Source organism: Salmo trutta, chromosome 12 (genome assembly GCF_901001165.1).
Source record: "Salmo trutta chromosome 12, fSalTru1.1, whole genome shotgun sequence".
NCBI lineage: Eukaryota > Metazoa > Chordata > Actinopteri > Salmoniformes > Salmonidae > Salmo > Salmo trutta.
The window spans coordinates 75,819,532-75,835,772 of NC_042968.1; the positions used below are offsets into that span (position 1 = coordinate 75,819,532).

The following is a 16,241-nucleotide window of genomic DNA, read 5'->3' on the forward strand; positions in this document are numbered from 1 at the left end:
ATAGAGATAAAGCCATTTGCTTTACAAGTGAGCACACAATGCATTTCAACACCAGTAGATGCCTTAAGAGCATTTCTGGTGGAAACACAAAGCATGCTCCAGAAACATTGCTCTGGCCCTCAATGTTATAATTCCTAACAATTTTGTGAGTGCAAAACTTGTTTCCATGTATGGCTGCTGCTTGCTTTGTTCCACATAGTTTCCACTTCACCCACCAACAACATTAAAAAACATACTGTGTCCACAGCACCTCAGTGGTTATTGCCTCTGCCATGTGATGTAAGATATATTTTGTACTGAAGCTTTTGAAATGATATTTCCATGATGGATGAATGATTGAAACATTGACGGTTTTAAGTCTGTTTGCTCTCCATATGTCTTTAAATTCACCTCCCTTCCAGTAATTCAAAAGTATTCTGTAGTCTCTTAGTTGGGATCACTCCTCATGACAGCCACCAGGTATGATTTTAGCAGGCCTTTGCTTTCTTTTCACTGGAATTCATTTACATTTTACAACTCAAACAAATGCCCATTGTTACTGTTACTATTACACCATAACCATACTCACAAAATATGAGTCTTGGTGGATCTCTCACTCTCGCTCTCTCTCTGAGGCGTAGATGTCAACAAGATTAAAACCAGGTCCAGCTACAGGGTCAGCAGGTCAGGGTTGAGATTGAGTAATCCGACACGGCTCTGACAGACACTGTCCTTTGTTTTTACTCAGTCACGTCGATCATTCCATGCAAGCTAACTTAATGAAGCAATAATGCATAGATTCTGCTATACATTCTAAATAAGCAGGAGGCTCTGTGGCTGGCCAAACAGTGACCTGTGTAACCATTTGCAGTAGGAAAAGGTCATACAGGGTTTGTGCTCTAATTAGAGTGGAATGTGTGGTCATCCTAATCACCTCTGCCACCCCGTCACGTCTCTGCTGCAACACAATTCTCATTACATAAATCAATTTACCAGTAATTGAATTGCCTACTCTAATTGTGTGTTAATTATGTGTCCCTCCCTGGTAGTGCAGCATGGTGGCCCAGAAAAGAACAGGCTCTTTTTAGGGTTATTTAGGAGAGAAGAGAGAGAGATGATTTAGGAACTGCATGTCCCACTCACAAATTGGAAAATACTTTATGGAGGGAAATAGTGGGAGCGTGGTGTGAGATTAGAATTAGTGGCATAAGTGCTTCATCAGCCACACTGTCTGGAATGATATTTGTGGAAACATTTCTCATGCAGATCTGAAACATAGCTGCATGTTATTCCCTGTATACTCCCACCCTGCCCATGACCACCACCCAAAAACACATTCTCTGCACAACCAGGATTTGCATAATTCATTTTATTTTTTATTATTTTTTATAGTTCTTCTAAATTGGCTGTTTTTTGTTGAACTGGACATCCTGTAAAGTCAAGCCTGAAGCCCTTAGCTGAGTTTGCACATCATCCTCTTCGCTGAAAAGTTGAGGGTTGGAGAGTAGAGCGGGGCTTTCATCCCTCTCTCTCTCTCTCTCTCGCTTTCACGTTCTCTCTCTCTCACTGTATCCTAACTCAACCCTTTATTGATCTTTTTTTATGGTGAACCTTACAGCATATTTACACATCAAACCCACTGTATAACAACGTCCACATAGACAACGCAAGGAGGATTAAACTGAAACGTTTGTTTTTTTAATTCATATTTTTTGCAGTCTTAACTTTTCTCCTTTAATCCTCCCTCCACCCACTTTATGTTCTCATGCTGGGTTTGTAACGAGCTTGTCATTGGTGTCATCACCATCCCCATCATCATAATCTCAATTTATAGAACTCTTTTCAATAAATTCCTCTTAGACAACAGCTGTACAATCGTACACAGTGTTTGACTTTTATATATATTTTTGGGGAATATATTAGTTAAACCTAAAATAAAAAAAATCATATCTGAAAGAAAAATGTATCAATATCCCAAAGTAACAAAATCATGCATGTTTTATTGTTTCTGTCAATAAAAACCCAAAAGATAATATTATTGATGGGATCTGTTTTTATTTACACTAAAATTGGCACTGTTTTTATTTACACTAAAATTGGCACTGTTTTTTAAGTCTTTGTTGCTGGAAACTGGAATGATCTTAGAGAACACTCGATGAAACACTCTCCTGGTAAGTCAGAGACCTGCTCTAAAAGGCAGGTTTTGACAAATTAAGAAAGACCAACAGAATAACCTTGAAGAGCCATTCAGCCCTCAAAAAATGAGATCCAATGTGTGTAGATAAATACCCTTTACTTCAGCTTTAGACTGTGGAAGTTTTCTCCTACGGACGGAAACCCTGTGACATACAGTAAGTCATGTCCTCGTACGATTTTCTCAGGACATCTGTGACTCGTCATCTCCCTATACCTTGCCAGGTGAACCCACCTTTTCAGGGAGAAAAATCCAAAGGAAATTATTGATTTTCAAAATTCTTCTTGCAAAGCAGCATTCATTGACTCAGGTAAATCAAACAACCTAAAAAGACAAATGTAACTTTGAAACTGACAGTAAAGAACTCGGAGTGCTCAATCCCAAGTTTGGCAGGCAGAGGGTAGGGGACACGGTCTTCAGTTTCCAGTGTTTCCATGTCAAACAAATGCTTGACAGTTGATCCCAAGTCCTTGTGTGTGAGCAAAAATACGGATGTGTGTGTACATATGTGTTTGTGTGTCTCTACATACTTATATATTCAGTGCAAACACATTTCCTGACCTTGGATGAATCCCATCTTGACCTTTGACCCTCAACTAACATTTCAAGCAGGTCGGTTGAACCTATAGCCTGTCCCTGACAATCCCAACCCCCTTGCAGGTTTTTTCTTTCTTCCACTTCCTCAAAGAGACGGACAGACAGGCAGACCTTGTGTGTACCGTGCCTGGTAGCGAGCGGGCCTACTGCTGCCAAGTAGCCCGCTATCCCCCCACCCTTTCCCCAGTCCTAGCACAGCCCAATGTACTTGAGATTGTTCTGGATGATCACATCTGTGACTGCATCGAACACAAACTGGATGTTGCTGGTGTCTGTGGCGCAGGTGAAGTGCGAGTAGATCTCCTTGGTCTCCTTGTTGCGGTTGAGGTCCTCAAACTGGCGCTGCACGTAGACCGCTGCTTCCTCGTAGGTGTTCTGACCTCTGTAGTCGGCGAAGCACACGGTCAAAGGGATGCGCTTGATCTTCTCGGCCAACAGGTCCTTCTTGTTGAGGAAGAGGATGAGTGAGGTGTTGGTGAACCAGTTGTTGTTGCAGATGGAGTCAAACAGACGCAGGCTCTCTGCCATACGACTCTGTAGAGAGGAGGGAGGGAGGGAGAGAGAAGAGTCAATGATGAGAATTTTTGTTCGCGTACTGACATGAGACACAGCCTATTGACATGTGGGAGAATGGCTGTTCAACAAACAATGAACCAGCTATCTCACAGGATCCTTTGAATGCTATTTTACATACAGGCTGTTTGTAGCCTTGATTGTGTTAAATTAATTTGTGTATTTAATCTATCACTTTTATTGATTGTGAATATGATTTGCTTCAACTGTTATATCTGCCCAAAAATGTAATACAATGTTGCCAATAACGCATTGAAAATGAGAACAGGTTTTGAACCTATAGTGTAGATAAAATAATATTTGTGGCTATTGCTCTGCACGTCACAGATTTCCACTCAAGCAGCCAAAGGTGTGGCTTCTATGTTGTGTAAGCATGTACTGACGACTCGGTCAGACAAAGATCTGCACTTAAACTCTCATCCCGCAGGAAAACAGAGCACATGTCTCCTCTCTGTCACTAACCTTAGCATGAGTAGAGAAATGTTACTGCCCACATAAACACTAACTGAGTTGCTGGAACTATGCACAGTAAAATAACACATCAAAGACTTGTTTTTTAGGTCAGATGAGTATGAAATGTATCACAAATCAAAGGTATTACATGTGTGTTACTCTGAACTTAACCATGTACAGGAACAATTGCCAGTGTGAACAGTTGGACTAAGCGACAGAATAGACTCGATAGGTTGAGTACATCTCTTAAGCCCAACATATACTCAGTGATGACATATTTACACAACCCTTCAGCTTTAGTCATGGAAGCAGAAGCATAGCCTGCCTGACGTTGGCTTTGCCCAAAACACAACTTCACTGTCTCTTCTCTTTCTATGATTGCTAGACTGTATTTTTGGGCTTATTTTAAATGACACATATGCATATCTTGTGGTTCTTTGTTTTTTTACCACCAGACTAAGACCCATTTGTTTTGTGCTGCCTCAGAGATGTTAGCTGTGCGTTATCTAAACCCCTAGGATAAGTTGGATTTCTCTCCTAAAACTGTCTTCTCTTGGTGAATGTTTGTGTTTCAAACCTCTAAAACCCATTAAATGTAAAAACAAAGAGGACTTTAACAGCTCCCTAAAATACTGGCATACTGAAAAATATTTGCACATATTACTGGGTAGAGTAGTTGTTATAGAAGAATAACAAGGAAACAGTTGCTGATCATGCTGGGCAGTTGGTGAAGCCAAATGTGAAAAGATGAACAATCAGACTGACATCATCAGTACAGATGCAGCAAGTAGAGCACAGTAATGGATTATGCTTTTCCAAAGATGTACAATATCTATGTGACTAACAAAAACCTAAGGCCTGATAGAGCTGATATTACATTAAAGCCCCCAAGTTTTAAAATGATCAACAGTAGACGTACTGCAAGAATGTGCCTGTGTGTGTGTGTGTGTGTGTGTGTGTGTGTGTGTGTGTGTGTGTGTGTGTGTGTGTGTGTGTGTGTGTGTGTGTGTGTGTGTGTGTGTGTGTGTGTGTGTGTGTGAGAGAGAGAGAGAGAGAGAGAGAGAGAAATATGTATGGGGCTGGAGAGGCTGCAGGCATGTGGTGTGTATCCAGTATCTTGTGACTGAAGGAGGAGCTCATTTCGAAGACTGGGCTGCTGTTTCAAAGGTTACACAAAATATCATGGTGCTCTGAGCAAATCACAAGATCATGAAAGAGAGAAAGAGAAAGAGAGAGAGAGATGTGTGCAATGTTAAGGGACTAGGCAAATAAACTCAGATGCCTTTATACTATAAATTCTATGAACCAATCATCTGAATATACGGACTTGTTATGGATCTAAAGCAGCTCTTGGTGGAGCTTAGAGATTCTCCAAACAGGAACCGGTGCAGTGGCGTGAGACGCAGGCTCTTTTCTCTGGTATAAGTAGGCATCCTTGGTGTCCACATCACCAACAAACTATCTGTTCCAAACACACCAAGAAAGTTGTGAAGAGGGCACAACAACACCTTTTCCCCCTCAGAAGACTGAAAAGATTTGGCATGGGTCCCCAGATCCTCAAAAGGTTATACAGATGCACCATCGAGAGCATCCTGGCCAGTTGCATCACCGCCTGGTATGGCAACTGCTCGGCATCCGACCGAAAGGCGCAACAGAGGGTAGTGCGTACGGCTTAGTACATCACTGGGGCCAAGCTTCCTGCCATCCAGGACCTCTATACCAGGCGGTGTCAGAGGAAGGCCCAAAAAATGGTCAAAGACTCCAGTCACCCGTCATAGATTGTTCTCTCTGCTACCGCATGGCAAGCGGTACTGGAGCGCCAAGTCTAGGTCCAAAAGGCTCCTTAATAGCTTCTACCCCCAAGCCATAAGACTGCTGAACAATTAATCAAATGGCCACCGGGACTATTTGCATTGAACCCCCCCCCCCCCCTTTGTTTTTACACTGCTGCTACTCGCTGTTTATTATCTATGCATAGTCACTTTACCCCTACCTGTACAAATTACCTCGACTAACCTGTACCCCCGCACATTGACTCGGTACCATCTGTATATAGCCTCATTATTGTTTTTTTATTGTTTTTTATATTACATTTTTAACTTTAGTTTATAGTAAATATTTTCTTATCTCTATTTTCTTAAAACTGTTGGTTAAGGGCTTGTAAGTAAGCATTTCACGGTAAGGTCCACACCTGTTGTATTCGGCGCATGTGACAAATACAATTTGATTTGATAATAGGGACTGAGCTCAGGGCCCTAAGCAGTGTACACTAAATAAGGTCAGAGCCAGTGCCTCATGCCCTCCACGTGTTCTCAGAGGTTCTACGCCAGAGCCCTGCTGTGTGGAGAGGAAGGCAGCAGCCCACTCACTGTGCTTTGGGATCCTCTATACTCCGTACCTGCCGACTCCATCATAGTAAGAGTTACAGCTTCTCTGAGGGAGAGGGGCAAGGAGGGAAAGGGGAGTGGGTACCAGGGTAGCAGCACACAGCATGAAGCTCCCCCTCCCATAGACACTACACACACCATCACCCTCCCTCTCCATGGCCTCCTGGCAGTGCCCCTTCTCCCTGAGCACTCTAGACACACAAGCCTACGCTTAAGTATTAATGAGGAGGTTCAACCCTGTGTTAATGCTTTGTTTCCAGTAAATATATATCCTGGAGTGAGTGAAGAGCCACCCCTCCATAATTCAATTCATTAAGGTTCGCTTCATATGGCACTACCATATAATTGGCAGAGCCTCAAAGAAAAGGGCTCTCTATACACATACACTCTCTCTCTTGTCTCAGTTCTCTCTCCTCTCGCTGGCTGTACACTGTGCTGCTACTCTTTGCAACATCCAATCAAAATCTCTGGGTTCTGCAAGATTCAACTAAATGTGCAGCCTATAAACAACATTTAATTTCAGGATGATTTGAATTCAAGAAGGTTCCACAAGTAATTTTTATGTTTCAATGTTTTACTGCCATTGATGTCCCCCATGCATTCTCCATACCTTAATAATTATGATTTATAATGTATACATTCATCAAGGACTCTAAAGTCTAACTCACATGACTACTACTGCTTGCTAGACACCCCTATTATTTACAGGCAAGAGTGTTGGGTTACAACACAGTGCACTTTGCTGTGTGTTGCTTAACATCACAAGTCGAACTCATTCCACGTAGGGGCGAGTGTCTGCGGGTTTTCACTCCTCCCTTGTACTTGATTGATGAATTAAGGTCACTGATTAGTAAGATACTCCCCTCAACTAGTTGTCTAGGTCTTAATTGAAAGGAAAAAACTACAACCCACAGCCACTAGGCCATCCATGGAATGAGTTTGACACTCCTGGTATACATGCATGGTTGGGAGAAAACATGAAGGTGGCTTTGTAGAAATGCTCTATGTGGATTATGAGAGGCAAGGACTAACTGAGTTTGAGATCTTAAATTATGTTTAAATATTGACTACATTTTCTTGCATAGTCGGTGAGTGTTTCAGGAGCTAAGCCAAGAGTGGAATGCCTTGCAAAGGTATTCATCCCCCTTGGTGTTTTTCCTACTTTGTTGCATTACAACCTATAATATCAATGTATTTGTATTTGTATTTCATGTAATGGACATACACAAAATAGTCCAAATTGGTGAAGTGAAATGAAAAAAATTACTTGTTAAAAAATTCTAAAATAAAATAAAAAAACTGAAAAGTGGTGCGTGCATATGGATTCAACCCCTTTGCTATGAAGCACCAAAATAAGATCTGGTGCAACCAATTACCTTCAGAAGTCACATAATTAATTAAATAAAGTCCACCTGTGTGCAATCTACTGTAAGTGTCACATGATCTCAGTATATATACACCTGTTCTGAAAGTCCCCAGAGTCTGCAACACCACTAAGCAAGGGGCACCACCAAGCATGCGGCACCATGAAGACCAAAGAGCCCTTCAAACAGGTCAGGGACAAAGTTGTGGAGAAGTACAGATCAGGGTTGGGTTAAACAATTTTAACATCCCACGGAGCACCATTAAATCCATTATTAAAAAAATGGAAAGAATATGGCACCACAACAAACCTGCCAAGAGAGGGCCGCCCACCAAAACTCACGGACCAGGCATGGAGGGCATTAATCAGAGAGGCAACAAAGAAACCAAAGATAACCCTGAAGGAGCTGCAAAACTCCACAGCGGAGATTGCAGTATCTGTCCATAGGACCACTTTAAGCCGTACACTCCACAGAGCGGGGCTTTATGGAAGAGTGGCCAGAAAAAAAAGCATTTGCTTTAAGAAAAAAATAAGCAAACACGTTTGGTGTTCGCCAAAAGGCATGTGGGAGACTCCCCAAACATATGGAAGAAGGTACTCTGGTCAGATGAGACAAAAATTGAGCTCTTTGGCCATCAAGGAAAATGCTATGTCTGGCGCAAACCCAACACCTCTCATCACCTCGAGAACACCATCCCCACAATGAAGCATGATGGTGGGGACTGGGAGACTGGTCAGAATTGAAGGAATGATGGATGGCGCTAAATACAGAGAAATTCTTGAGGGAAACCTGTTTCAGTATTCCAGAGATTTGAGACTGGGACGGAGGTTCACCTTCCAGCAGGACAATGACCCTAAGCATACTGCTAAAGCAACACTCGAGTGGTTTAAGGGGAAACATTTAAATGTCTTAGAATGGCCTAGTCAAAGCCCAGACCTCAATCCAATTGAGAATCTGTGGTATGACTTAAGATTGCTGTACACCAGCGGAACCCATCCAACTTGAAGGAGCTGGAGCAGTTTTGCCTTGAAGAATGGGCAAAAATCCCAGTGGCTAGATGTGCCAAGCTTATAGAGACATACCCCAAGAGACTTGCTGCTGTCGTTGCTGCAAAAGGTAGCTCTACAAAGTATTGACTTTGGGGGGTGAATAGTTATGCACGCTGAAGTTTTCTGTTTTTTTGTCTTATTTCTTGTTGTTTCACAATAAAACAATATTTTTGCATCTTCAATGTGGTAGGCATGTTGTGTAAATCAAATGATACAAATCCCCCAAAAATCTATTTTAATTCCTGGTTGTAAGGCAACAAAATAGGAAAAATGCCAAGGGGGTGAATACTTTCGCAAGCCACTGTATGTCCCTCAAACTCAACTCTGGACCTTGAAGCCTATTCCACTTCATTGTTCCCCTCTAATCAGGGACTGATTTAGACCTAAGACACAAGGTGGGTGCAATATCAGGTAGAACTAAAAACCAGCAGGCTCCAGATCTCGTAGGGTAAGAGTTGAATACCCCTGCTCTCTGTCATCCTATCTGCTGTGAAACCCAGTTTCCAATTAGACATAATTCCCTAATCATTAATATAAAATTGTATTACCTTAACTCGTTTAATTAGGACTTTCATATTAACTTGTTAAATTGAAGCGTGAGAAAGTATGCCTACGCTCCTTAGGAGATTTTAAACCTGTTGATAAGTGTGGTCCTATTCTGGATCCTCTCTGGAGTCACTGGACACTTTAATTTAACATCTCTACTATGTCTATGGGGCTTAGAGTGCAATCACAGATCACTGTAGCAGCTCTTTGAAATATATGTCCACTGTACACCACTCCAACCAACAAGCCCTTGTACTTCGTTCTCACCTCACATACACACAGTATGCAACCCAGTTGTTGAGAGCTCCCTACCGCATACAAACATTCATTTACTTACAGTACACGCACCCATGCAGGCAGAACACACACACGCGGAAGTGCACGCACGCACGTGCACACACACCTCATATCTATTCTCTCCAGTGCTGCTGTGTGTTGTACAGTCCTCCTCCCCCTCCCCTAGTCACAGCTCACTGTCAACAGCCCAGGATTAGGAGCGTTTGACTGGTCTGTTGCTAGGCAACTGAAGCCATGGCAACCAATTCATTATGAAGACAGAGATGGGACAGGGTAAATGCATCAGGGAATATGGGTTGGTGGGTCTAAAATCCCTGTGTAGCATGCCCTACCAGTGATTCAGCACTACACTACAAGTGATGGAATAAGAGAGAGTCGAGATCTAATTCCTAATTCTATGGTTACAGTACTCATGATTCTGCCCATTCATGTCCTCTTTGCTGTCATTCAGCCCTCTATTACATGTTAGCATATCATAGTCAAAGGTCATCATGTGTTCCCCAGCCTCCTGTATCCAAACTCTTCCTTGAAATTACCTCTGGACCTGTCCTGTCCTTTCGCTGCAGATCAAATCTACAGGCAGACACACACCCTACCCACTCTCTCTTATCTTCTCTCCCTTTCTCACCTCTCCCCTAGATCAAGCACTAGGCAAGCACTATAAGTCATTACAGCTCACAGAAACCAATATTCCAAAGCTAAACAATTAGCTATGTTATTGTTACATCAGTTTGTTCATCATTTGTTATTGTCTGTCAATGGCTGAGAGACATCACATTGGCTATCTAATCCAATCAGGTGCCTTGGCAAAACATTTTTAAATTTAATTGGACATTCAACATCAGCCGATTGCGCAAAGGATGTTGGCAGTTTAAGGTAACCATTACAACTGGGTCCATTTTGTTAAAGGGCATGGCTGAATGATGACTGTGGTTAGTGAGTTGAGTAGGTTATTTGAGTGGTCCCGTGTGGCTCAGTTGGTAGAGCATGGTGTTTGCATGGTGTTTACAACGCCAGGGTTGTGGGTTTGATTCCCACGGGGGACCAGTACGGAGAAAAAAAATTATGAAACGTATGCCTTCACTATTGTAAGTCGCTCTGGATAAGAGTGTCTGCTAAATGACTAAAATGTAAAATGTTATACTATAGTGCCATACCCACTCCATTACTCATGTAATTGTAGATCTGGCGCTTTTTCTCTGTGGAGAAACCTCAGTCACTCTTCTCCCAGTTCTGCTATGGCTCTCTAGGAAGCTTTATCTTGATCATTTGTTTCCTGCTCTCTCCCTATCTCTAACCTAAAGACTCCTCTATCCTTAGCTGTCCCATTCCCCCACATATGTCAACCTCAACCCATCCACCACAGTCCATTGTGATTATTAACGGTCCCAAAAATAAGGTTGAACATAGACCATCAAACATACACATACACTGACAAAAAAAACTGTGGCATCAGTAAACTGCCAAGAGATAATGCCAGGGGTTCCTTCTTGTCTCATAGTGAATCAAAGAAGGATTTCTGCACCGATACACACACAAAAAAAGAAATACCTCAAAATATATTCCTGTTTAAGACCGAGTCATTGTGTCCTTCGTGAGAGGGGGGAGAGAGAGATTGCTATTTGAGAATGAGCGGCGGCAACTCCCTCAGAGGAGGTATGGGGGATCTCAGGGAGGTAGCCACTGAGAATCTGGGCCAGCCCTAATGCTGTCTCTCTCCCCCTGACTCCCTCCCTGACTCTCTTCCTCCCTGACTTCCTAACTGTCTCAGAATCCCTCCATGTCTCCCTGCATGCCTCCCTGATAACCCCTGCCTCTTCAGATGCATTCTAATCTGGCTCCAAAGGTTTATGAGACACATTGGGACATAATGTTACCCGGGGATTCTGTGTCCATTGTGTGTGAGGGTTTGAAGTTATGGTTTCAAGATACAATACATGACCAGAAGTATGTGGACACCTGCTCATCGAACATCTCATTCAAAAATCATGGCCATTAATATGGAGTTGTTTGCCCCTTTGCTGCTATAACAGCCTCCACTCTTCTGGGAAAGCTTTTCACTAGATGTTGGAACATTGCTGCGGGGACTTGCTTCCAATCAGCCACAAAAGCATTAGTGCCTGGTTCGCAGTCGGCGTTCCAATTCATCCCAAAGGTGCTAGATGGGGTTGAGGTCAGGGCTCTGTGCAGGCCATTCAAGTTCTTCCACACCGATCTCAACAAACTTTTTCTGTATGGACCTCACTTTGTGCATGGGGGCATTGTCATGCTGAAACAGGAAAGGGCCTTCCCCAAACTGTTGCCACAAAGATGGAATCACAGACTTGTCTACAATAACAGACATAATTCCTCCTCCACCAAACTTTACAGTTGGCACTATGGATTCGGGCAGGTAGCATTCTCCTGGCATCCGCCAAACCCAGATTAGTCCGTCGGACTGCCAGATGGTGAAGCGTGATTTATCACTCCAAAGAACGCGTTTCCACTGCTCCAGAGTCCAATGGCCGCAAGCTTTACACCACTCCAGCCAACGCTTGGCATTGCACATGGTGAACTTAGGCTTGTGTGTGGCTGTCGGCCATGGAAATCCATTTCATTAAGCTCCCAACGAACAGTTATTGTAATGCTGACGTTGCTTCCGATGGCAGTTTGGAACTTGGTAGTGAGTGTTGCAACCGAGGACAGACGATTTTTACGCTCTATGCGCTTCAGCACTTGACAGTCCCGTTCTGTGAGTTTGTGTGGCCTACCACTTCGCAGCTGAGCCATTGTTGCTCCGTTTCCACTTCCCAACAACAGCACTTACAGTTGACTGGGCAGCTCTAGCAGGGCAGAAATTTGATGAACTGACTTGTTGGAAAAGTAGCATCCTATGATGGTGCCATGTTGAAAGTCACTGAGCTCTTCAGTAAGGCCATTCTACTGCCAATGTTTGTCTATGGAGATTGCATGGCGGCACGCTCGATTTTATACACCTGTCAGCAACAGGTGTGGCTGAAATAGCCAAATTCACTCATTTGAAGGGGTGTTCACCTACTTCTGGCCATGTAGTATAGTAACAGAAAAATGTGTCAGAGTCAGACACCACTACTGCTGGAGCTGGAGCTGGAGCATCGTACATCATATGACGTGCTTGAAGGCTTGAAATACACCAGAACTTGGTTTGTACCAGAACAACATGTTTCTCTGAACACAACACGTCATATGATTGGAATACTAACCACTGTGTAGGCCTATCAACATTCCATAGTATCTAATTAACAATTCAAATAGTATGCATATTATTCATGCTCATCTCTCAAACCTTCAAAACACACTGGGTTGAATAATCCTGTTGCAATAAAGGGGAAAGCTGTGTAAACTGTTCCAACAGACACTTTACTGATAAGGTCCCAAATCAGCTGTGGCTGCCAACCACACCCAGAGTTCATAAATAATGTCCACTGGCTGAGTTCTCAAAGACAGGGGAGGGGAGCAGTCGGGGCTCTGAAATCTTAACAATCCCTTTTTTCCTTCTCCATTCCTGACTTCCTCTCCTTCTTTCTCTTCATTTCCCCCCCGTTTCATCCAGGAAGTCAATTGTTCCTGCACCTGCGACATCCCACTGCTGAACAGTGCCCTCGCAAGCTGCTAATTCTCACAGGTACACCCTCACACCTTACACTGTGAACTCAATTAACACCTAACTGCATTTTCCTCTGAAGAATGTATTTATAACTCGCTAAAACTAATTGATTTCATGTACTAACTCAGCCAGGACCTAGTACATCTTGTCTTATTTATGTTACACGTGAATTATCAGGCCACAGTCGCCACAGGAAGGTAGAGTATAGCTAAAGGTTACAAACAAGAACACGATACACGTTGCTTTATGTTACAGCAGCAACTTTCCCTCCCTTTCTCTAACAGCTAAGATCCAAACCTCTCTGTAGCTAACATGTTTTCTGGGAAATATATTGTGGATAAGGAGAATCTAGACTTCCTGTAGACCATGACAGAAGCATTCTATATTGTTTTATGAGAAGTAGCATTCAGGGGAATGCAGAAGGTTGTATAGAAGTAGTAATGAAGCAGCAGAAATAACATCAGAGTCATGTGCTGTTGCATGTGTTATCTGCTCTCAATGCTTCTCGCAACAGTTAGCACTCTATCTATGAATAAAGTCTTCCCTTTTAATGCTTTCACTGGGTATAGATATCATATCTACACAGAACGTCAGATACATGTTCCTCTTTGAATCGTTAGATAGGGGTTGTTACTTGATCATTTACCTCCAACATTCTGAGGACACATGCTAGAGGTCAACTTGGGCCTCTGCCATTTTGAATCATATTATGATGTACAGTATATTAAATTCTGCAAAAATACGTAGTGTGGTAAGAATTGACCTTAAATGTAATCCACCCTGAGAAGTGTGAAGAGGAGAACACCACAGTGTCATAGATAACAGCACACCCCAAGGGTGTGATGACAGAGTGTGGACAGGAACTGACTGGTTGTGTAATGGCTAATGTTGTGTGTGTTGCCCCATGGCTTCCCTTACCGTCTGGTTGTCTTCATAGAGCTTGAGGTCATAGCCGCTTAGCTCCACACAGAAAATGATGGCGGTCACGCCCTCGAAGCAGTGGATCCACTTCTTCCTCTCTGAGCGCTGCCCCCCCACGTCCACCATCTTGAAGGTGAGCTCCTTGAAGGTGAACTTGTTTTCCACGATGCCCGTGGTCATGTCGCGGGAGCGCAGGATGTCCTCCACGGTGGGGATGAACTCGTTGGAGGAGATGCGGTCCAGGTCGTTCAGGTAGTAAGCAGTGTTATCCTCCAGGTGGTACTCGTTGGAGCGGCAGAAGCACTCCTGCACCCCTGAGTCATCCCACAGGCGCTTCATTACCCCATGCAGCTCCGCTGTGATCTCCCCTTTGCTCTCGGCCGGCCCAGTCAGGGCGAAGAGCTGCACGGCGTCGTAGGCGCGGTCAGGGTTGTGGAAGTCGATCTTGAGCGTGGCGAGGGCGCGGATGATGCGTGTGAGCGAGTCAATAGCGTTGTAGAGGATGAGGGGCTTGTACTCCTTGCAGGCATCCAGATTGAAGCCTCCGCTGTGGATGATCTTCATCTGCTTGACGATGGTGCTCTTGCCAGAGTTGCTGGTGCCCAGCAGAAGGAGCTTGATCTCACGCCGCTGCCGCTGGCTCTCCGAGCGCAGGTGACGGTCGATCCGCCGAGAGCGCCGGGCCGCCTCCTTCTCCTCTGAACTCTGCCGGCAACCCATGGTCGTCTGCCACGCGGTGAACACTGAGGAAAACGTGGTGATCGCAGAAGAGAACGTGCCGGGTGGCAAAAAGGGCGTGTCTGGGATCAAACCGAAATAATCCGAAATATCAAAAAGAGCAGAGATGAGAGACTAGGCAAAGGAAAAAAGGAATGTATGTCAGAGCAGGGATAGGATTATGTTTGAATCCTTAATGCTGCAGGGGCTTGATGGGAGAGAGAGAGAGAGACACTTTCCTTCAAACCTGCCACTCAGAGCACACAGAGAGAAATGAGAACCACAGAGCAGGAATGACTCAGGAATATTTAATTATCCTCGTGGTCTAGGGTCTGTCCATTGGTCTTCTGTGGGTTTATCCCAGGCTTTGCAACTAGAGTTGCCGTAGAGCTCTACCAGGACATGTTGGGAGGCCCACACAGAGCCTGGAGCTGAGGCTGGACTACCTGATGCCACGGGGGCTGGGGGTCATATCAGGGGTTACCCCCCTTAGGAATCTTGCGGAGCAGGAAGGGGGAGGGAGGTGTTAGTAGACACAGTGTTCAGGGATGACGTGTAGCAAAACCCCCTCGCTCTCCTCCCTCATGGCTCTCACGTCGCCATTCCCTATCTTTGTGACTGCAGTCATCCACGTCAGTCCTTCCCGCGTTGTCTGCCTCCTTCTCTCTGGGCTATATTCTGCTCTGTTTCCTCGTCTCAGGCCACTGAAAGCCCCTGTTCCTGCCAACAAAAGAAGGAGTGACATGAGCAATGAGCACAGAGTCATGATGAATTAGAGCATAGGAGCCCGAAAGGAACAAAGAGGTGAGCTGCTTCATAAACATCTCAACACAAACACACAAATATAAATACTCAAATGCACACTCATAAACATGTAGACAGTGAAACACAAACGATTGTACCCGCAAAGCTGACAGTGTGTGTCCGCTACAAGGCATTTGAGGACACAGCACACGTTCTCTTGGTCAAAACCCTGACCTGTATCTCAGCCCTCCAGCTGTGTAGCCATACTGTCCCTCTGTGCTCATTTCCTCTTTACTGTTTATTTCTAACATGAGTTTCTCCCATCTATCTCATTTACATTTTACATTTAAGTCATTTAGCAGACGCTCTTATCCAGAGCATGCATACATTTCATTTCATGCATTTTTTTTTGTACTGGCCCCCCGTGTGAATCAAACCCACAACCCTGGCGTTGCAAACACCATGCTCTACCAACTGAGCCACAGCAGCCCTGTGTTACCATAGACCCATTCAGAGCTGAGTCACACACAAGCAAACACACACATGCATACACATACATACATGCATACACACACGTGCATCCACACACACGCATTCACACACATAAAAGCAAACACAAAAGGTTTCCAGGGTGTGAAACGGAAACAGATGCAAGATTAATGTCTCTCCCCCTATCCACTCTCCTCTCACTCCCTTCTCCCCTCCCCTCTCACTCCCTTCTCCCTTGGCCCCTCCCCTCCCCTCCCCTCCCCTCCCTTCTCCCCTGGCCTCTCACTCCCTTCTCCCCTGGCCTCT

General features: G+C 44.2%; 1 protein-coding gene across 2 annotated transcripts in view; it reads right to left on the minus strand.

Moving 5' to 3' along the window:
* Positions 1-1,333: 1,333 nt before the first annotated feature.
* The window catches only part of LOC115204169 (guanine nucleotide-binding protein G(z) subunit alpha), a 53,252-nt gene continuing 38,344 nt past the window's right edge, over positions 1,334-16,241 (minus strand). The window contains exons 2-3 of one of the 2 annotated variants that reach the window (XM_029769540.1): positions 13,983-15,416; positions 1,334-3,304 (exon numbers count right to left, since the gene is read on the minus strand). In XM_029769540.1, coding sequence (XP_029625400.1) covers positions 2,960-3,304; positions 13,983-14,705 — 1,068 coding nt within the window. In that variant the 5' untranslated portion in view covers positions 14,706-15,416 and the 3' untranslated portion in view covers positions 1,334-2,959. Of the gene's footprint in view, positions 3,305-13,982; positions 15,423-16,241 lie in introns of both variants that reach the window. The other variant, XM_029769538.1, reaches the window with a different exon arrangement.